We start from the raw sequence: 21,879 nt of genomic DNA on the forward strand, positions 1-21,879 counted from the left end.
GGGAGGAGTGTGCAGTTTCGTTTTCAGAGTTGGGTTTAATGTTGATAGGATAGTTGCAAATATTAAAGATTTTAGAGTTTTGAAGTTAGCTATTTCCAATTCCAGGTTAAACCAACTGGTTGATGTGGAGTGAGTAAACCAACTTTTTGATTGGTTGAGTAGAGTAGCAAGATGGTAAGCTTCCAAGTTGGGGAGATCTACTCCTCCCTGTGATTTATGTAAGGTCAAGATAGATCTAGCCACTCTGGGGGGTCTGCCATTCCAGACATAGTTAGACATCTGGCTTTGAAATTTTTGAAGAGTTAGTTGAGGGATTATTATAGGTAGTGTTCTGAAATAATATAGTATTTTTGGAAGGATAATCATTTTGTATAGGACTATGCGTCCAATCCATGTAGATTGATGTTTTTTTAAATCGTTTAGTTCTTCTTGTAGTGTCTTTAGTAGGGGTGAGTAGTTAGCTGAAATAATATTATTGAAAGGGAAGCAGATTTGGATTCCGAGATATGGGATGCTTTGGGGTTGCCACTGGAAGGGAAATTCTTGTTTTATGTCGTTTTTTAGATCATCTGATATGTGTATGCCTAAGATTTGTGACTTGGAAACATTTAATTTGTAGTAAGAGATTTTTGAGTATAAAGAGAGGGTTGTGTGAACATGTCTTAAAGAAGTTACAGGGTTGGTTAACATTATTAAAGTGTCATCTGCGAATAAGCTTATCTTGTGTTGTCTAGATTTTGTAGGTATTCCTTTTATATTCGGGTTTAGTCTTATGTGTTCAGCCAGGGGTTCCATTGCTAGAATAAAAATTAGAGGTGATAGTGGGCAACCCTGGCGCGTTCCATTAGTAATGTGGAACGTTTCAGATAGTGTGCCATCTACTAAGACCCTGGCTGAAGGGGCCGAGTACAAAGCTTTAATTGCTTTAATTATATTTCCTGTAAAGCCAAATTTTTCTATTGCAGAGAAGGTGTATCCCCAATGGAGGCGATCAAACGCCTTTTCCGCATCTAAGGCTAAGAGTATAGTCGGGGTGTGGGAGGATTCCAGCAAGGACAAGAGGTTAAGAACTCTTCTTGTTCTATCCGGCGCTTGTCTTCCTTTTATTAAACCCACTTGGTCCGAATGGACTACAGATAGCAAAGTCGACTGAATTCTTTGTGCTATTATTTTTGAGTATAATTTTGTGTCACAGTTGAGCAAAGATATGGGACGGAAGTTTGTTAGAGACGAAGGGTCTTTGCCGGGTTTAGCTATAGTCACTATTGTGGCTTCGAGCATTTCTTTGGGGAATTTGCTTTGATCTATTGCCGAATTGAACATTTGGGCTAAGTGTGGTAGTAGAATTTCCGTAAAGGATTTGTAGTATTCATTGGAGAAGCCATCTGGGCCTGGGGATTTTTGGAGTTTTAATGTCTTTATTGTATCAGATATTTCTTGGATTGTTATAGGTTTATTCAAGATTTTAATTTGGGATTCTGGTATTTTCGGGAGATTCAGTGTTTCAAGGAAGGACGAAATATCCTGTTGGGTTGGTTGAGGAGTGTTTGGGTCTTCCCTAAGGTTATATAATCTTTCGTAATATTTACGAAAGCACTCAGCAATTTGACTTGGGTGAGATATTTTTGTTTCTTTGTCTTCTGGGTCAGTTATGAAAGGGATTTTTGTTTTTATAGTTGTTTTCTTGACCAGGCTCGCCATCAGTCTGGATGGTTTATTTATTGAAGAGTAGTATGTTATTTTTGAGTTTTTTATCTTTTTGTCGAAGTTGTCTATTAGAAGGGTACGTAGTTTTTGTCTTAAAGTGAAAAGTTGTTTATGTAGAATGTCTGATGGTGAGCTTTGCAGAAGAGTTTCTGTGTTTGTGATTTGAGTAAGAATGTCATTTACTTGTTTTTCTTTCTCCCTTTTGTGTTTTGCGCTGATTTTGATAAGAATTCCTCTGATAAACGCTTTATGTGCGTTCCAAATTGTTATAGGAGACCTCTCTGGAGTTGAATTAAGTTTAAAATATTCCGTAAGAGCATCAGTTATGGTTTTGGAATGTTGAGGAATCCCCATCAAAAAGGTATTATTCCTCCAAGGCCGTCTCTCTCCTCTCTCCTCTCCCCATCGAAAAGTGGCAGAAGTGGAGGCATGATCGGACCATGTGACCTTGTTAATTGAGGCTTCTGTAAGTAGAGGGAGGGCCCATCTGTCCACCAAAATCAAATCAATTCGTGAGAATGACCTGTGGGCTGGGGAGTAAAATGTATATTCCCTTGCTGAGGGGTTCATACATCTAAAGCTATCATAGAGAGCTTCCTTTTGTACCCAGGGATTCAAGATTGGAGACCTTCTACGAGTCTGACTTGTTGTATCTAAAACTCCATCAGGGATGAGGTTAAAGTCCCCACATATCAGCATTCTACCACCTCCATGTCTCCTCAATTTCTTAATTATTTTATTTAGGAAGCTTAATTGATTTTTGTTTGGTGTGTAGATGTGCATTACCGTAAATGGAATAGAATTTAGAGTTCCCGTCACAATAATGTATCTTCCTTTAGGATCTTGTAGTATAGACGTGGTTTCGACAATGATCGAATCTCTAAAAGCGATCATCACTCCTGCTTTTTTGTTTGGTGCGCAGGCTAGAATTATATTGGGGAATTTAGTATGTTCCATTTTTGGGCAAGCAGTGGCGTCAAAATGTGTTTCCTGCACACATAAGATATCTGCATTTTGGGTCAGGGCCTCTCTCCATAATGCTAAGTATTTAAAAGGTGAATTTAGCCCATTGGCATTTATGGAGAGAAGTTTAATCGCCATTTTGGAAATAGATGAATTCTAATGAGCAGCATGGGTAGGTATGATGTCTAAGTGTAACAGAGGGGGTAAATATAGAACATGTTAACATGAAACTGTAAGTCGTCAAGCAGATGACGGAAAGGACGTATAACGTCAAGTCCATATTAAATGAGGACTTGTGCAGTAGGGGGGGTAAAGTTCACCTGAATGGGTGAGAGCCAGAGGCAGGCTGTTCCGAGGAGGATCTCGGGATTGTAGAAATGAGCGTGTTCAGCGGCCTTGTTCAGAGGACATAGAGTGCTTTTCTGGTAGTCTTTGTCTTCTAGTTGGGCCTCTAGAGGTGTCATCGGGAATAGGGATGTTCCAAATTTTCAGCATTGAGGATGCATCTTCTGGATTCCTGAATATGTGGTTGGCTCCGTCTTTGTGTATCAGAAGTTTTGGGGGGAAACCCCATTTATATGGAATTTTTGCCTGGCGGAGGGCGTTAGTAATTGGGGAGAATTTTCTTCTCGCCTGTAGGGTCATCTGAGATAGATCCGTGTATAGGCGAATTGTGTTGTAGGGTGCCGGCAGTTGGTTCAGTTTACGGGATGCTTGCATCATAGCTTCTTTAATATGGAAGAAGTGGAATCTGGCAATCACGTCTCTGGGCATTGAGTCGGGGATGAATTTTGGCTTTGGCAGTCTGTGAGCTCTATCAATAGTTAGGTCCATTGATGTGGCGTCTGGCAACACGGTTTTAATCATTTGTTGGAGGTATTTGGTGATTTCTGAGGCAGAGATCGACTCTGGGATGCCTCTAAATTTGACGTTGTTACGTCGATTTCTATCCTCCATATCTGCGAGCTTTATTTTAAGGGCGTCTACTCCTTCTGTCAGGGAGTAGTGATCATCAATGAGATTGTTGTGCGATTGTGTGATTTCGCTCATTTTGCTTTCTGTGTGAGTGATTCTTTTATCCATCTCTTCCATAGATGTTTTTAACGCAGAACTTAAGGAGTCGAAGTTTAGTTGTAGTGAGTCCTTTAGGGCTAGGAACATTTCTTTCATGAACGCTTCTGTGGCAGGCTTTTCTGAGGACGGCATGGAGATTATAAAATCTCCCATAGGAGGGCTATGTGGGTCTTCTGGCTGTTCTTCTGTGAGTTTTGAGCGCTGCTTTAGTGGGCTAGCAGAAGGTGAAACTTGTGATTTTTTGTTATGAGATGTGTTTGACGCCATTTTGACTGTGTGTGACTTATTTTTCTGGGGAGCTTTCCCCTTCATGGTAGCCATCTTTATTTTAGGAGGGAGTAGGGGATTGATGAGAGGTTCCCAAGGGTGACTCACCGCTCGGTTCTCCTCCTGCTCTGTCGGTTGCTGCGCCTGTTGGGGCACGTCAGAGCTGAGTGACAGGCTCCGGATGGTCTCCTCCGTTAGACAGGCAGTAGCCTAGCTCTCCTCCGGCTCTGTCAGATGCTGCGCCTGATGGGGCACGTCGGAGCTAGGTGACAGGCTCCGGATGATCTCCTCCGTTATGTAGGCAGTCGCCCTGCTCTCCTCCCGCTCCGACCGATGCTGAGCCTGATGGGGCACGTCGGAACCAGGTGACAGGCTCTGGATGATCTCCTCTGTCAGGCAGGCAGTCGTCCGGCTCTCCCCCAGCTGTGTCTGTTGCTGCGCCTGTTGGGGCACCTCGGAGCTGGGTAACAGGCTCTCCTCCATCAGGCAGGCAGTCTGTGTCGGCGCTTCAGGGTCCGCAGTGTACGAGCGGCGGCGTGGCGAAAAGAAGTCCTCCAGACGTCTGAGCGGGGTAAGACAAGGCTTGCGGCGGCTCATCTGATGTCAGCGGCGCTAAGTCTCTCTTCATCGGGTGAGTGACGGCTGCTTAAGCTGCTCTGTAGTCGCTTGCCTCTGGTCTCCGAGCTCTACGGCTATGCGGCCATCTTAGTGCTCGGACAGGCCACGCCCCCCCTATGCTTTCTTTGTGTGATTGTATTTTTTATTTTTTACAAAGTAAAGGGAGACAAGTGTTTTTATTATTTTGTCCCTTTAGGGGACTTCCACAGGGACCCATCAGGACCCCTGATCACATTCCGGGGGTCCGATGGTGACAGCCCTTTACATGCTGCAGTGACAGCCCTTTACATGCTGCAGTCACATAGACTGCAGCATGTAAAGGGTTAACACAGCAGAGATCAGAGGTTTTCTCTGATCTCTGCTGTAAGAGCAGGTACCTAGCTGTCCTCTGACAGCCAAGCACCAAGCTCTCCCTGCCACAGAGACCATCGGCTTGCTTCTGACAAGCCGATGGTCTCTATGGCAACCTGTAAACAAAGCAGGAGACTTAGAAGCAGATTGCCGGCAGATCAGCAATATCTTCTGCTGGTTTTTCAAAGCCCTTGCTTTGTTCTCTGTGGGACTGTGCAGGCAGAGCACACTGTCACAGCTTGTGGCATTGTGCTCTGCAGCTCCCATAGTGATACATAGCCCGGAAATCTTCCGGGCTATGTCGCTATGAGCAGTGGAGCTCCTCCCGGAAAATTTCCGGGCGTGCCACTCAAGGGGTTAAACTAAATAATACACTGAACTGAGCACCATGATCAAATAAATTCTGTGCCAGCGATAGCCTTGTTTGCATGCCAGCAGCCATGCTGTAAGCTGGCATGGACATGTTGGTCCCAGTAAGTGTTAAATACATCAGTTCATCACAACTAACGTGTCTATGTAAAGCACAGCTTACCTGCTGCCCTTGTATAATGTTATCCCGTGTATTTCTCTATTGCTCTAATACAGGATATCTGCAAAGCCCTTTGGTGTCACAGAATTGGAAGAAAATGTGAGACAAAATTTATGCCAGCAGCAGAAGGCACCACGTGTGGGCATGATAGGGTGAGTCTTCTAGCTTTTAAGGAATGGAATGAATAACTTGAAGATATTCTGTCAACAGTGTGAAATAATTGCTGGGAAATGACTGAATCTGACAAATATGCCGATTTTAGTGCTTCTCCACTGAACTGCTATACTACTACTATACACCGAAGGACTTACTACAGTGCTGAGAAAAGGGATCTGGCCAACACCCAATCTCTTCTATTTTGGCTAACTTGTCCCATTTAAATGCTTCAGATCATCCAACTACTTGTAGAACATAAAGACAACGTGATTAAAGAGAAGTGCAGCTTTTACACGATCCTTCAATTTATTAACCATTTATTGACTAGCTCATAGAAGATGAACGGAGCAGTACCTTCCATGCTTGATCACCGCTGCATTCCATCTCCTGCTCACTGCAGGGGGTTCAGTAAGTCCACAGTAAGAAAGAGAAGGGGACACGGGACCCACGGTCTTGGGATCAGTGGGGCCACAGCCCTTTGACACGAAACAATTATTGTTCAAAAAATCGTTCAAACAGAAAGTGAAAGCTTAAAGGGGTGGTCTCGCGAAACCAAGTGGGGTTATACACTTCCGTATGGCCATATTAATGCACTTTGTAATGTACATTGTGCATTAAATATGAGCCATACAGAAGTTATTCACTTACCTGCTCCGTTGCTAGCGTCCTCGTCTCCATGGTTCCGTCTAAATTCGCCGGCAGCTTGCTTTTTTAGACGCGCTTGCGCAGTCCGGTCTTCTCCATTCAGCACGAGCCGCTTCAGTGTGCTCCCCGCTACAGCTCTTCTGCGCATGCGCAGACGAGCTGTCACTGCTCGGGAGCGCGCTGAAGCGGCCATTCTGCACCATCCTCTGTTAGAGGAAGGTGCAGAAACTGGAGCTGCCCAGCGGAGAAGACCAGCCCAGCCCAGCAGCCCCGAGAAGCCTCCCAGGTAAGTGATGGGTCGGGGGGGGCTGCCGCTGCGCCGGGGGGGCTAGCGCTAGGCCGGGGGGGCTGTCGCTGCGCCGGGGGAGCTAGCGCTAGGCCGGGGGGGCTGTCGCTGCGCCGGGGGAGCTAGCGCTAGGCCGGGGGGGCTGTCGCTGCGCCGGGGGAGCTAGCGCTAGGCCGGGGGGGCTGTCGCTGCGATGGGGGGGGCTGTCGCTGCGCCGGGGGGGGGCTAGCGCTAGGCCGGGGGGGCTGTCGCTAGGCCGGGGGGGCTGTCGCTAGGCCGGGGGGGCTGTCGCTGCGCCGGGGGAGCTAGCGCTAGGCCGGGGGGGCTGTCGCTAGGCCGGGGGGGCTGTCGCTAGGCCGGGGGGGCTGTCGCTGCGCCGGGGGAGCTAGCGCTAGGCCGGGGGGGGCTGTCGCTAGGCCGGGGGAGCTAGCGCTAGGCCGGGGGGGCTGTCGCTGCGCCGGGGGAGCTAGCGCTAGGCCGGGGGGGCTGTCGCTGCGATGGGGGGGGCTGTCGCTGCGCCGGGGGAGCTAGCGCTGGGGAGCCGGGGGCTAGCGCCGGTTACCTGCTGTCTGGTCGGCGGCTGCGGGGCGTCTGGTCGGCGGCTGCGATGCGTCCGGTTGCCATGGAGACACAGCTGGCGGCGTCTCGGGAGCGCGCACGTCGGGCTGCAGCGAGCGACGGGGAAAGAGCCGGCGGCCATCTTGAGGAAACTTTTATAACTTGCTGAAACGCTGGAACGGTAAGTACGAACCAGCTAGAAATGTCATTTACAGGGGGGCTTAGTAATGTGTGCTTAATGGGGGGGACTGGGCAAAAAAAAAAATTAACTGCTTCCTCGAGACATCTCCTTTAATAAAGGGGTAACCCCAAAACGCATCGCACCTGCCTCCCTTATACATCTATAACCCTTTTTATATGTTTGCACTATGTTTTTTATTTTGTTGTTTTGGTTTGTGTTTTATAAAAAAACATTTTGGTCATCTCATCCAAACATGGGCTGGAGCTCCCTCGGACATCTTTTTGGTGATTACAAAGTGCAAGTATTCGTCTTTCAGGGATCTCCAGGGAGGGGACCTCCCGCACAAGCAAAGGCCCATTTACACACAAAGATAATCTTTCAGACGATTGAAAGATTGTACGTTTTAGCAATCTTTTTGCATAAACTGTTAATGATCACTAATGGCCATTTACACTTTATCATCTTCATTTGCATGTAAACGGGCCTCCTGGAGCTGTTTGCAGAGCCCAGCCTGTGATTAATTCCATGCCCAGCTGTGCACATAGCTGCATTGTTCTCATTGCAGAATACAATATTAACTGCCGGCTCCCTGCGGAGATAGCAGATTGGAGTCTACTGACAGATAAAGCAAACTGCTTTATCTCCAGTAGCTGAACCATGGATTTTAGGTTCACCTTAAAATCATCGTTCAAATGAAAAGTGCCTGATGCCTGTGTTTATATGTAAAGATATCACTCAAGTTAGTTAATTTGTACAAATTTTGAGTGATCTCTGTGTGTAAATGGGCCCTTAGTCACTTGTACTGACATATCTTGCAGTATTTATTGCTCCCTAAAGAAGCGCAGGATCTCTTTTTTAGATGCATTTTTTTACTGTTATCCTGGAAACCTGCTGGGTATCTGGTCAAAGGTCCAGCAGCTCACCACCACGTTGGTTTGAAGGGAGCAAAGAAATCTGCTTATCAAAGTTTGGCAACAAGGGACATATTGGGTGCAACGGTCAACCCTTATATTTGGGTCAGACCGTGTGCACCAGGCGAGACCTCCCCTTTGCTTATGCAAGCTTGTGTTTGTCACACAGTATATACATTCCTTTGCACTAACAAGGCTCATCTGAGCACTGTTCTTATATTGTATTCCTCTTCTCTATTGTTAGTCATTTCTCCTAGCTTTGTGTCATCCACAAATTTGATCAGTTTCCCCTCAATTCCCTCCTGTACATCATTTAAAAAATTTTGAACAACACTGGGCCTAGGACAGAGCTTTGTGGTACTCAACTTGATACATTCGTCCACTTGGATGTGCAGCCATTTATGACCACTCTTTGAGTACGATCACTCAGCCAGTTGTGAATCCACCTAACAGTTGCCTTGTCAATCCCAGATTTGGTAATTTTTTTCAATAAGCATGTTAAGATATACTATATCCACCGCATTTTTCTGATCAACCCAGTTGGTGATTCTGTAATAGAAGGAAATTAGATTCATCTGGCATCACTTGTTTGTTACAAACCCATGCTGGCTCTGGGTAATTACTCCATTTTTATCCAAGTACTTGCATGCATGCTGTTTAATAATATGTTCAAAGATCTTTCCCGGTATAGAAGTCAGGCTCACAGGCCTGTAGTTTCCTGGATCCACCTTCATCCCTTTTTTGAAGATAGGGATAACATTTGCCCTTTTCCAATCTTCTGGGACTTCTCCTGTTCTCCAGGAATTTTCAAAGATTATGGCAAGTGGTTCAGTAATTACTTCCGCTGCTTCCTTCAGTATCCTAGGATGTAATTCATCTGAACCTGGAGACTTGTAAGTTAGCTATGTATTCCCTCCCCATCTCTCTGCTTATAGATAGCCTGCATTCTTTTATTCGCACAATAGCTGGTGTTACATTTACTTTCTGAGAGAAAACAGACACAAAATCGGAATTTAAAGTTTGACCTTCTCTATATCATTCTTAACCAATTCACCATTTTTATCCTGTAAATATCCTATGGAAACTTTGACTTTTCTTTTGCTATTGACCCCTAAAATCCTTTTTTATTGCTTTTGGCCTCTGTTACAAGCCTCAATTCATTATTAGCTTTAGCTTTTCTGACACTTGCCCTACAGTTTCTGCAGACCGCATTATATTCTTCTTTAGATATTCCCCACCTCTTTACATTTGCTAAACATATTTTTCTTCCTCTTTAACATGTGTGCAAGTTCTGTGTTCATCCATCCTGGTCTCTTTAAATGCTTTCCATTCTTCTTTCTTTTAGGGATTGGTAACGATTGTGCTTTGAGAATCTCATTTCACAATATTTCCCAACCTTCTTGGACATTTCTGTCCTGAAGAACATCCAGCCATTGGATTCTTCCTATCCTCTTTCGGAGTTCATTAAAATCTGCCTTTCTGAAATCCAACCTTGAAGTCTGAAGGAATGGTTATTGGTCTATAGAACTGAAGCGTCTTGATAGCCTTTCAGATCTTTGATTTGTGCACCTTAAAGACAGCACACCTCTCGTGAGGTTATGTCAGTTCTACAGACAGCTGTCTCTGTTCCTCTCAATAGGGGATCCCCCACAACCACCACTCTGCTTTTCTTCTTCACAACAGCACTTTTTTTTCTCCATCCAAGAGGATTCTAAGTGCTTACTAGGCTGTTCTTTGTGGGCAAAGTCATTTCTTGATGTAACTATTCTTTGTTCTCTTGTGTGAGAGCCTGGTACTGGTTCCCAAGCAGTGTTGGTATTGACAAGAGATGAGCGAGCACCAAAATGCTCGGGTGCTCGTTACTCGGGACAAAATTATCGCGATGCTCGAGGGTTCGTTTCGAGTAACGAACCCCATTGAAGTCAATGGGCGACCCGAGCATTTTTGTATATCGCCGATGCTCGCTAAGGTTTTCATTTGTGAAAATCGGGGCAATTCAAGAAAATGATGGGAACGACACAGCAACGGATAGGGCAGGCGAGGGGCTACATGTTGGGCTGCATCTCAAGTTCCCAGGTCCCACTATTAAGCCACAATAGCGGCAAGAGTGCCCCCCCCCCCCCAACAACTTTTACTTCTGAAAAGCCCTTATTAGCAATGCATACCTTAGCCAAGCACCACACTACCTCCAACAAAGCGCAATCACTGCCTGCATGACACTCCGCTGCCACTTCTCCTGGGTTACATGCTGCCCAACCCCCCCCCCCCCCCGTGCACAACCCAGTGTCCACAGCGCACACCAAACTGTCCCTGCGCAGCCTTCAGCTGCCCTCATGCCACACCACCCTCATGTCTATTTAGAAGTGCGTCTGCCATGAGGAGGAACCGCAGGCACACACTGCAGAGTGTTGGCACGGCTAGGCAGCGACCCTCTTTAAAAGGGGCGGGGCGATAGCCCACAATGCTGTACAGAAGCAATGAGAAATCCAATCATGTGCCACCTCCATCTGGAGCTGCACACGTGGGCATAGCAATGGGGAACCTATGTGCCACATACTATTCATTCTGTCAAGGTGTCTGCATGCCCCAGTCAGACCGCGGTTTTTTAAAAAATAGTCACAGGCAGGTACAACTCCGCAATGGGAATTCCGTGTGCACCCACAGCATGGGTGGCTCCCTGGAACCCACCGGCTGTACATTAATGTATCCCATTGCAGTGCCCATCACAGCTGAGGTAACGTCCGATTAAATGCAGGTGGGCTTCGGCCCACACTGCATGCCCCAGTCAGACTGGGGTTCTTTAGAAGTGGACACATGCAGTTACAACTCCGTGTGGACCGACAGCATGGGTGGGTGCCAGGAAGCCACCGGCGGTACATAAATATATCCCATTGCATTGCCCATCACAGCTGAGGTAACGTCGTGCTTAATGCAGGTGGGCTTCGGCCCACACTGCATGCCCCAGTCAGACTGGGGTCCTTTAGAAGTGGACACATGCAGTTACAACTCCATGTGGACCCACGGCATAGGTGGCTCCCTGGAACCCTCCGGCGGTACATAAATATATCCCATTGCAGTGCCCATCACAGCTGAGTAATGTCATGTTTAATGCAGGTGGGCTTCGGCCCACACTGCATGCCCCAGTCAGACTGGGGTTCTTTAGAAGTGGACACATGCAGTTACAACTCCGTGTGGACCCACGGCATGGGTGGCTCCCTGGAACCCACCGGTGGTACATAAATATATCCCATTGCAGTGCCCAACACAGCTGATGTAACGTCAGCTGTAATGCAGGTGGGCAAAAATTAATTGGATTACACTGTAGGCGAGGGCCCCCAAAAATTGGTGTACCAACAGTACTAATGTACCTCAGAAAAATTGCCCATGCCCAACCAAGAGGGCAGGTGAAACCCATTAATCGCTTTGGTTAATGTGGCTTAATTGGTAACTAGGCCTGGAGGCAGCCCAATTAAAATAAAAATTGGTTGAGGTGAAAGTTTCAACGCTTTAATGAGCATTGAAACGTATAAAAATTGTTTACAAAAATTATATGACTGAGCCTTGTGGGCCTAAGAAAAATTGCCCGTTCGGCGTGATTATGTGAGGTTTCAGGAGGAGGAGCAGGAGGAGGAGGAGGAATATTATACACAGATTGATGAAGCAAAAAGGTCCCCGTTTTTGATGGTGATAGAGAACGATGCTTCCATCCGCGGGTGCAGCCTACGTATTGTTTAGGTATCGCTGCTGTCCGCTGGTGGAGAAGAGAAGTCTGGGGAAATCCAGGCTTTGTTCATCTTGATGAGTGTAAGCCTGTCGGCACTGTCGGTTGACAGGCGGGTACGCTTATCCGTGATGATTCCCCCAGCCGCACTAAACACACTCTCTGTCAAGACGCTAGCCGCAGGACAAGCAAGCACCTCCAGGGCATACAGCGCGAGTTCAGGCCACGTGTCCAGCTTCGACAACCAGTAGTTGTATGGGGCAGAGGCGTCACCGAGGACGGTCGTGCGATCGGCTACGTACTCCCTCACCATCCTTTTACAGTGCTCCCGCCAACTCAGCCTTGACTGGGGACCGGTGACACAGTCTTGCTGGGGAGCCAGAAAGCTGGCCAAGGCCTTGGATAATGGTCCCCTGCCTGCGCTGTACATGCTGCCTGATCTCTGCGCCTCCCCTGCTACCTGGCCCTCGGAACTGCGCCTTCGGCCACTAGCGCTGTCGGATGGGAAATTTACCATCAGTTTGTCCACCAGCGCCCTGTGGTATAGCATCATTCTGGAACCCCTTTCCTCTTCGGGAATGAGAGTGGAAAGGTTCTCCTTATACCGTGGGTCAAGCAGTGTGTACACCCAGTAATCCGTAGTGGCCAGAATGCGTGTAACGCGAGGGTCACGAGAAAGGCATCCTAACATGAAGTCAGCCATGTGTGCCAGGGTACCTGTACGCAACACATGGCTGTCCTCACTAGGAAGATCACTTTCAGGATCCTCCTCCTCCTCCTCCTCCTCCTCCTCCTCCTCTGGCCATACACGCTGAAAGGATGACAGGCAAGCAGCATGTGTACCCTCAGCAGTGGGCCAAGCTGTCTCTTCCCCCTCCTCCTCATGTTCCTCCCCCTCCTCCTCCTCAACGCGCTGAGATATAGACATGAGGGTGCTCTGACTATCTAGCGACATACTGTCTTCCCCCGCCTCCGTTTCCGAGTGCAAAGCGTCTGCCTTTATGCTTTGCAGGGAACTTCTCAAGAGGCATAGCAGAGGAATGGTGACGCTAATGATTGCAGCATCCCTGCTCAGCATCTGGGTAGACTCTTCAAAGTTTCCAAGGACCTGGCAGATGTCTGCCAACCAGGTCCACTCTTCTGTAAAGAATTGAGGAGGCTGACTCCCACTACGCCGCCCATGTTGGAGTTGGTATTCCACAATAGCTCTATGCTGCTCATAGAGCCTGGCCAACATGTGGAACGTAGAGTTCCACCGTGTGGGCACGTCGCACAGCAATCGGTGCACTGGCAGATTAAACCGATGTTGCAGGGTCCGCAGGGTGGCAGCGTCCGTCTTGGAGTTGCAGAAATGTGCGCTGACCCGGCGCACCTTTCCGAGCAGGTATGACAAGTGTGGGTAGCTTTTCAGAAAGCGCTGAACCACCAAATTAAAGACATGGGCCAGGCATGGCACGTGCGTGAGGCTGCCGAGCTGCAGAGCCTCCACCAGATTACGGCCGTTGTCACACACGACCATGCCTGGTTGGAGGCCCAGCGGCGCAAGCCAGCGGTCCGTCTGCTCTGTCAGACCCTGCAGCAGTTCGTGGGCCGTGTGCCTCTTCTCTCCTAAGCTGAGTAGTTTCAGCACGGCCTGCTGACGCTTGCCTACCGCTGTGCTGCCGTGCCGCACGACACCGACTGCTGGCGACGTGCTGCTGCTGACACATCTTGATTGCGAGACAAAGGTTGCGTAGGAGGAGGAGGAGGAGGGAGGAGGGTGGTTTAGTGGAGGAAGCATACACCGCCGCAGATACCACCACCGAGCTGGGGCACGCAATTCGGGGGGGTGGGTAGGACGTGAGCGGTTCCAGGCTCTGACTCTGTCCCAGCCTCCACTAAATTCACCCAATGTGCCGTCAGGGAGATATAGTGGCCCTGCCCGTCTGTGCTTGTCCACGTGTCTGTTGTTAAGTGGACCTTGCCAGTAACCGCGTTGGTGAGGGCGCGTACAATGTTGCGGGAGACGTGGTCGTGCAGGGCTGGGACGGCACATCGGGAAAAGTAGTGGCAACTGGGAACCGAGTAGCGCGGGGCCGCCCCGCCGCCATCATGCTATTGAAAGCCTCAGTTTCCACAAGCCTATACGGCAGCATCTCCAGGCTGATCAATTTGGCAATATGCACGTTTAACGCTTGAGCGTGCGGGTGCGTGGCGGCGTGCTTGCGCTCAAACAGTGGTGCTAGCGACGTCTGGACGCTGCGCTGAGAGACATTGCTGGATGGGGCCGAGGACAGCGGAGGTGAGGGTGTGGGTGCAGGCCGGTAGGCACTCTTGCCTGTGTCCTCAGAGGGGGGTTGGATCTCAGTGGCAGGTTGAGGCACAGGGGGAGAGGCAGTGGTGCAAACCAGAGGCGGTGAACGGCCTTCGTCCCACCTTGTGGGGTGCTTGGCCATCATATGCCTGTGCATGCTGGTGGTGGTGGCTCCCCAGCTGATCTTGGCGCGACAAAGGTTGCACACCACTGTTCGTCGGTAGTCAGGCGTCTCTGTGAAAAACTGCCAGACCTTTGAGCACCTTGACCTCTGCAGGGTGGCATGGCGCGAGGGGGCGCTTTGGGAAACAGTTGGTGGATTATTCGGTCTGGCCCTGCCTCTTTCCCTGGCCACCGCACTGGCTCGGCCTGTGCCCACACCCTGACTTGGGCCTCCGCGTCCTCGCCCTCGTCCACGTCCTCTAGGCCTACCCCTACCCCTCAGCATGGTGTATTACCAGTAGTGCAGAAACAGAACGCTGTAATTAAATGTGCCGCTTATTGGCCCGTGGTTGGAGGCTGACTTCGCTTACGGAACGCCAGGAAATAATTTTGCGCAAGCCTGCTGTAACACTTAGCTGGCTGCGTATGAATTAGGAGGACAACTACCCCCAGCACAGACCCAGTACACTGAGGACAGTCACAGGCAGCCCAAATAGATTTTTTCCCCAAATGTTTTTTGGAAAGGCCCACTGCCTATATACACTGTATATGTCTTCTCTCTCTGCGTCACCGCTACTGGCCCTGGAGTATGTCAAATAACTGCAGACTGTTGCACTGTGGACTGGAATACAGCGGTGATGTAACAGCCAACACAGAGCCAGGAAATAATTTTGCGCAAGCCTGCTGTAACACTTAGCTGGCTGCGTATGAATTAGGAGGACAACTACACCCAGCACAGACCCAGTACACTGAGGACAGTCACAGGCAGCCCAAATAGATTTTTTTCCCAAAATGTTTTTGCTAAGGCCCACTGCCTATATTCAATCAATATGTCTTCTGTCCCTGCCTAACCACCACTTCTGGCCCTGGAGTATGTATAATTACTGCAGGGCGCAATGCTCTGCACGGCCGATATACAAAAAAAAAAAAAAGTGCAACACTGCAAAAAGCAGCCTCCACACTACTGCACACGGTTAGATGTGGCCCTAAGAAGGACCGTTGGGGTTCTTGAAGCCTAAAACACTCCTAACACTCTCCCTATAGCAGCTCCACCAAGATACCACTTTCCCTCCTCTATGTCAGAATGCATCTGTGGCGAGCCGTGGGAGGGGCCGATTTTTATACTCGGGTGACACCTGATCTCCCCAGCCACTCACTGCAGGGGGGTGGTATAGGGCTTGAACGTCGCAGGGGGAAGTTGTAATGCCTTCCCTGTCTTTCTATTGGCCAGAAAAGCGCGCTAACGTCTCAGAGATGAAAGTGAAAGTAACTCGAACATCGCGTGGTACTCGTTACGAGTAACGAGCATCTCGAACACGCTAATACTCAAACGAGTATCAAGCTCGGACGAGTACGTTCGCTCATCTCTAGTATTGACTGATTCCTGATCCTCCGGCTTCTTTGGGTCACATGCTTCCATTCCTTGGCTTCTGCAGGTACACTGAAATTTTATTTTCCCTCAACATTTTGAAGAGTTTCTTCTGCTCTGTCAAGGAAATCCTCACCTTCCTTAATGAGTTTCAATGTAGTCTTTCTCTTCTGAAGACTTTGCACCTTTTTCTCCAATAGAGACACAAGCTTGCATTTCTGGGAGGTGAAATTTGGCTTTTCCTCTGCAAGGTCTGTAAACCTATAGAATCATAAAATAGTACAGTTGGAAGGGACCTCCGGGGTCATCGGGTCCAACCCCCTGCTCAGTGCAGGATCACTAAATCATCCCAGACAGATATTTGTCCAGCCTTTGTTTGTACACTTCCATTGAAGGAGAACTCACCACCTCCAGTGGTAACCTGTTCCACTTGTTGATCCCCCTCACTGTCAGAATGTTTTTCCTAATATCTAATCTGTGTCTCCTCCCTTTCAGTTTCATCCCATTGCTTCTAGTCTTTCCTTGTGCAGATGAGAATATGGCTGATCCCTCTGCACTGTGACAGCCCTTCAGATATTTGTAGACAGCTATTAAGTCTCCTCTCAGCCTTCTCTTCTGCAAGCTAAACTTTCCCAGATCCTTTAACCGTTCCTCATAGGACATGATTTGCAGACCGCTCACCATCTTGGTAACTCTTCTCTGAACTTTCTCCAGTTTGTCGATTTTCTTATTTAAATTCTGGTGCCCAAAACTGGACACAGTATTCCAGATGAGGTCTGACTAATGAAGAGTAGAGGGGGATAATTGCCTCAGATGATCTAGTATCTCTAAAGACATTCCAAAATTGTGTTTGCCTTTTTTGCTGCTGCATCACATTGTTGAGTCATGTTTAGTCTATGATCTATTAGTACACCCAAGTCTTTTCCCATCAATTCCGTCCTCCAGATCATTTATAAAAATGTTGAAGAACACTGGGCCTAGGATAGAGCCTTGTGGTCCCCACTTGATACATTCTTCCACTTGGATGTGCAGCCATTTATGACCACTTTTTGAGTACGATCACTCAGCCAGTTGTGAATCCACCTAACAGTTGCCTTGTCAATCCCATATTTGATCATTTTTTCAATGAGTATAGTATGAGATACTTTGTCAAATGCTTTACTAAAGTCAAGATATAGCATACGTTGCTGCTCACCATATGGCTTCTCTTCTTTTCCATGTTGTTAGTTGATGTCCACTTCCAAACTTCTAAAAGTCAAGAATTGTCATGATGATACATAACCTATAAGATGTTACTGAGTGTAAAACTGACCACGTGCGGTCTGGCAATGTCTTCGAGCAGCTAGACCGAGCTAAACCCAGCAATTGTTCCACTCAGTGATTCTTCACTCTTCGCAGAATACACTGGGAATAAGCAAATTATCTTCCTGGAGCTCCAATCTTCTACTATATTCATCAAAACCTCTGCAGATTCTGAGCTGAACAGTCCAGTGGGAGGTCCTATCAGTGATTGACAGCCTTCACTGTATGTACAGTCATACACAGATAGCTGTCAATCACTGATAGCTCCGCCCACTGGACTGTTTAGCTCAGAATGAGCAGAGATATAAATGAATAAAATACCAGTTGTACTGAATCTTTGCCCATACAACTATATATATCAGTCGGCTCGGCTCCTCCTGCTCTATAACGTCATGCCTGTGGTGTGGACAATGTGTTCGGGCTGACAGGCTCCCTTTAAGAGATTAAACATATTGCCCTTTATAATAAAGATTTGTCTCTATAATTGTTAGACCCCGTCAGCCGGACTCCCCGTCAGCCAACAATGTGATGGGTTAATATGTTTAGCATATGAAGACCTGACAGTATTTAGACGACTCTGGGGATCACAAGCTGCCGGATAAGAAAAGGACAGGAAATTGTGACTACTTAGCAAAACAAATGTAACTTTTTTCCACAGAATATCCCCAACTATTGAAATCCCAATTATATCCGACACATTAAACACCGACACAAACAATCACTCCACATCTGGTAAAATACAGATCCGATGTCCACAGTGATTGTCGGCTACCAGCCCTGGAACTGGGGGACTTGTAAGCAGACCTTGTGTTCTGCCCCAGTGATGGGCTGCTGATGGGGTTCCCTGCAGGGTAACAGGTGATGCTAATCAGATCCTCTGCCGTCTGTGTTATGGGTGATGACGTGTTTTACTATATACCATCCAGTATGATAGAAGGTGGTGTTGTACGTATCGATGGTTGATCTTCATTCAGAAAGCATTTACAGGAGTGGAAGTGAAAACCTCCAAGGCCGCTCACAAGTGTAATCTGCTTTGTACCGCCGGCATGTGACAGTCGTGCAGCACGCAACAAGTAGGTGATGACATTGTGCATCTGTTGCTGGCCACCGATCGCCATACACTATCTTGGCATGTATGCGCATGTAATATGTGGCAATATAGAATATGCTGCGATCTTTATTGCGCACGTATTTCACGCACAATGTGTGATCGATAGCATGGGAGTCTATGGCAGATTGATACAGCACTGACCAGTGACCGCTACCCCGTGTAAGCTCTTAAAGGGGTTTTATCATTAAAACAAAACCCTGTCCCCCAGATGGGCCCTGCCTAAAGTAACAAACAACACTCACCTCTTCTGGGGCCACAGCATGCAGCTGACATTCCAGGTAGATGGGCCGGGCAGAAGCACATGACAGCTGTGGCCAATCAGGGGCCACAATGCCATGTCCCAAAACTCCTGGCATCATTGTGGCCAGGATATGAGTGCTGATGCCAGGAGTGCTTGGGCAACTGTGTATGTTTGGGGGGGGGCAGTTGTCAGGCAAACCTTTTTTTATCTGATGTGTATGACCAGGCTTACCTAAAGAGAAAGGTAAGCAGATACAACTGATACAAATAAACCAGTCCCAGCATATAGAAGTCTGAAAGTGCTGCTGGAAGCTGGTGAATCGTTTTATCAGTGCAGGACGTGTAGGCTGGGGTCACACGGGACGTATTCCCGGCGGAAATCTTGTTGTTTTGCCGCAGCGAAAAACCGTGAGATTTCCGCGGGGAAAGTGCTGCTTCAAAACCCATGGCACTTGGCCGCAGGTTTTGGAGCGGCTTGGCCGCACGCTTTTCCGTTGTGGCTGGCACTCCCATAGAGGAGAGCACGGACACAACGGAAAAAAAAATTGACATGCTGCGGCCGGGGAATCCGCGCCGTAGCGCTGGCTTTGCCATGATTGATTGGCCATCCCATGTGGAAGAGATTTTTCACAAATCTCGTCCACATGGCTGGCTAATCCCGGGATTAGCGGCCGCATGCGGATTTGCTGCAGGAAATTCCTGATGGAATGTCCGCAGCAAATCCACCCTGTGTGAACCCAACCGCAGTACTATACTGCACCACAGAGAAGGGCTACCAGTTTAGTCAGGGAGTACATGTACTCCAGCAAGGGGCTTCTAACTCTACTGGCCTCTCTGCGCTCATTTATGTTCCTTTTACATTGTCGGAGAATCAGTGGTAAGTGGATGAATAGTCGGTACTACAATTGATTGTCACCACCAACGCTCGCTAAGAAGCCATGATCAGCGGACAAACAAGCCTTTCCTAATAACCGGGCTGCGTAAAAGGGCTTTAATGCCGCAATCATTGATTGCCGTTGTATGTCCACACCTTGAAGCACTGATTCCTAGGTGTGCCTGCGGATTGGCCACATCTTCACCATAATTGCATCTTCCAACACTTGGCACTGTCTTCGGCATTCTCAGTTGAATGCAGTTTCTAGTTGCAGTGGCTCAGGAGGTCCATTGTATCTTGGAAATATTGTAACCAATGGCCATTGTAACTTGTGGGATCCATGTACTAAAAACTGAGAATGGAATCAATACTCTAATTAGCAGGTAATGAAACCGCCATTCTAGTGGGATTAGGTGCGAACAATTACCTGGAACAATCAGTCGGGCGCAGTGCCTAACGGGTCGTCCCAGCGATACTCACCTGATAATCATGACTCGGCATCGCTTGTGAATGAGGCAGAGCGGGCCGGGGAATGACCCCAACCGCCTCCATCCACAGTGAACAGGCAGTTCATAGATGAATGCTGCCTGTTTCAGGGGCCGATCCCTCATTCCTGCTTCTCCATGCATAAACTGAATGATGAACAAGAAGCAGACGAATGTTTGTTGATCGTTCAGTCGGTGCGTTCATGGACGCTGGGCGATAATTGTTCAGGTTCTCACTGGATGCGGGAATCTGACCAATTTATCGGCCCTATAAAAGGGCATTAACCCCTACTGCCCTGCTACTATTATCATTAATGAAGTCTCCAGTAAGGGCTCCTTCATAAAGAAATATGCGGTTTTGCGCATGCCTCAGCTCAACATATTTGCGGCATTTTTGCGGGCATATCGGCACATTTTATTGTATTTTTAGTGGTTTCTTTGCACACAGGACATAAGCGCACCCCCATTTAAATGGCCATTTAGCCTAATGAGTTCCAGATATGTTCTTTTTCTAGCAGAATTACGCTGTTTCTCACTCGCCTGCTTGTGTTTTGCTCGCGCACTCCTGTAGACTCATATAGGGATCTTTGGTGCACAAATGCCCACAAAACTGCAGCATGCAGTGGTTTTTTTGTGTGCGCAATGAGCAAAATCCGGAAATGTGTATGAAGCTGCTGACAGTATTTTAGTGCAGTAAAGGTCCCATCGGAGTCTATGGGGGGTGCGCACCCGATATCCGCGTAACTGCGCAATACACTGCTCAATTTCATTAGACGTCCAACACATCAGGTACTATCTAAGCTGCACAGCCTCTTACATTACGGCATGGCTGTGTTCCGATGTGAGTGGTCCCTGACAGCGCAAAAAGTTCAGTAAAATGCGCCAAAACGCACACGATAGCATGACATTCATGGTGCAAAACCATTGCGCTATCGTGTGCGTTTTTGCGCTTACGCTCATGTGAAGCCGCTCTTAGCCTCTGCCAGACACGTCTGTGTGAACTAAGGATCAGGAAAATTCAAAGAAGAGCTGAAAGGCCTTTCTACACATTGGGGCCCCATCACACGGGCCGATAAACCCCGCTGGACACGGGAAGCTGAATGATTGTCGCTCAGTGTAAATACAGCCCCAACTTAACGTTAAGCAAGAATTTGTTGGCTTCTCATTCGTCGTTCAGTGTCTGCATGCAGGAAACCAAACAGTGTATTGTCTCGTGTGAACAGGTAGCATCGCCTAGGAATGGCTGCCTGCTTACTGGGAATGGAGGCGGCGGGCTGGAATGATCCCCGGCCGCTCCTCCTCCATTCAGTCAGCGATGACCATTTCTGTGTAAAAGCACAAGACCGATTATTGCTGGGACGAGCTGCCAGACATCTGTGCCCGACAGGTGCTCCCATGTAAGAAGGCCCTTAGATTGTGCTTTAGGTTGGTCCAACCAAAGCCACCAGTTTCAGCTCCGTTTCATCCAATGTGCATGGGCAACTTTACTGGGTAGTGGAATTGCTGTCTACAGCAGGGTGAGGATGTGTCCATGCATCCACTTTCTCTAACCCCTCAGTCCCCCGGAGCACAAGGGGCCTTGGGTACAGAAAGTCAAGTATTATAGTAGCTACAAAATATTACAAATAAAAAAATGAATAGAATGGAGTATTTTGGGCATAATAGGGGTGTTCATGTAGTCGGAAGCTGCTCCTTTCCTTCTTCCTTCCTGCATTAATTATCATCATGATGGCCGCTAAGGATAGAAGTTAGTCATTGCAAGAAAACCGGGATATTCTAGGAAAGCCGTTTCTGCATTCTGCGAGTCTGATTGATATCTGCACACAAACAGAAATGCTTTGTATTCCTTCAAGGATTTCTTTTATGATATTTCACACGGGCAGAATCAGCATGCGGGGATCCTGATGCCGAATGCAGGCTGATTGAAGCCCTTTTCTTCATGGAGCCATGCAGATTGCGGTGCGATTTGTCGTGACTTGCAGTGCTGCATGCGTAACATTCCGCCCGTGTGAAAGGTCCCTTGATGTACTAAACACTAGGTCCATTTTTTCACATTGAATGAAATGTTTGAGACTT

At 48.0% G+C, this 21,879-nt stretch overlaps 1 protein-coding gene across 1 annotated transcript in view; it reads left to right on the plus strand.

Annotated features, from left to right (window-relative positions):
• ADAMTS16 (ADAM metallopeptidase with thrombospondin type 1 motif 16) overlaps positions 1–21,879 on the plus strand; it is a 298,537-nt gene that overhangs the window by 154,902 nt on the left and 121,756 nt on the right. Inside the window, exon 11 of the mRNA XM_066579089.1 lies at positions 5,566–5,661. Within this exon, the coding sequence (XP_066435186.1) occupies positions 5,566–5,661 (96 nt within the window). The remainder of the gene's footprint in view (positions 1–5,565; positions 5,662–21,879) is intronic.

This window comes from Eleutherodactylus coqui, chromosome 9 (genome assembly GCF_035609145.1).
Source record: "Eleutherodactylus coqui strain aEleCoq1 chromosome 9, aEleCoq1.hap1, whole genome shotgun sequence".
Taxonomy (NCBI): Eukaryota; Metazoa; Chordata; class Amphibia; order Anura; family Eleutherodactylidae; genus Eleutherodactylus; species Eleutherodactylus coqui.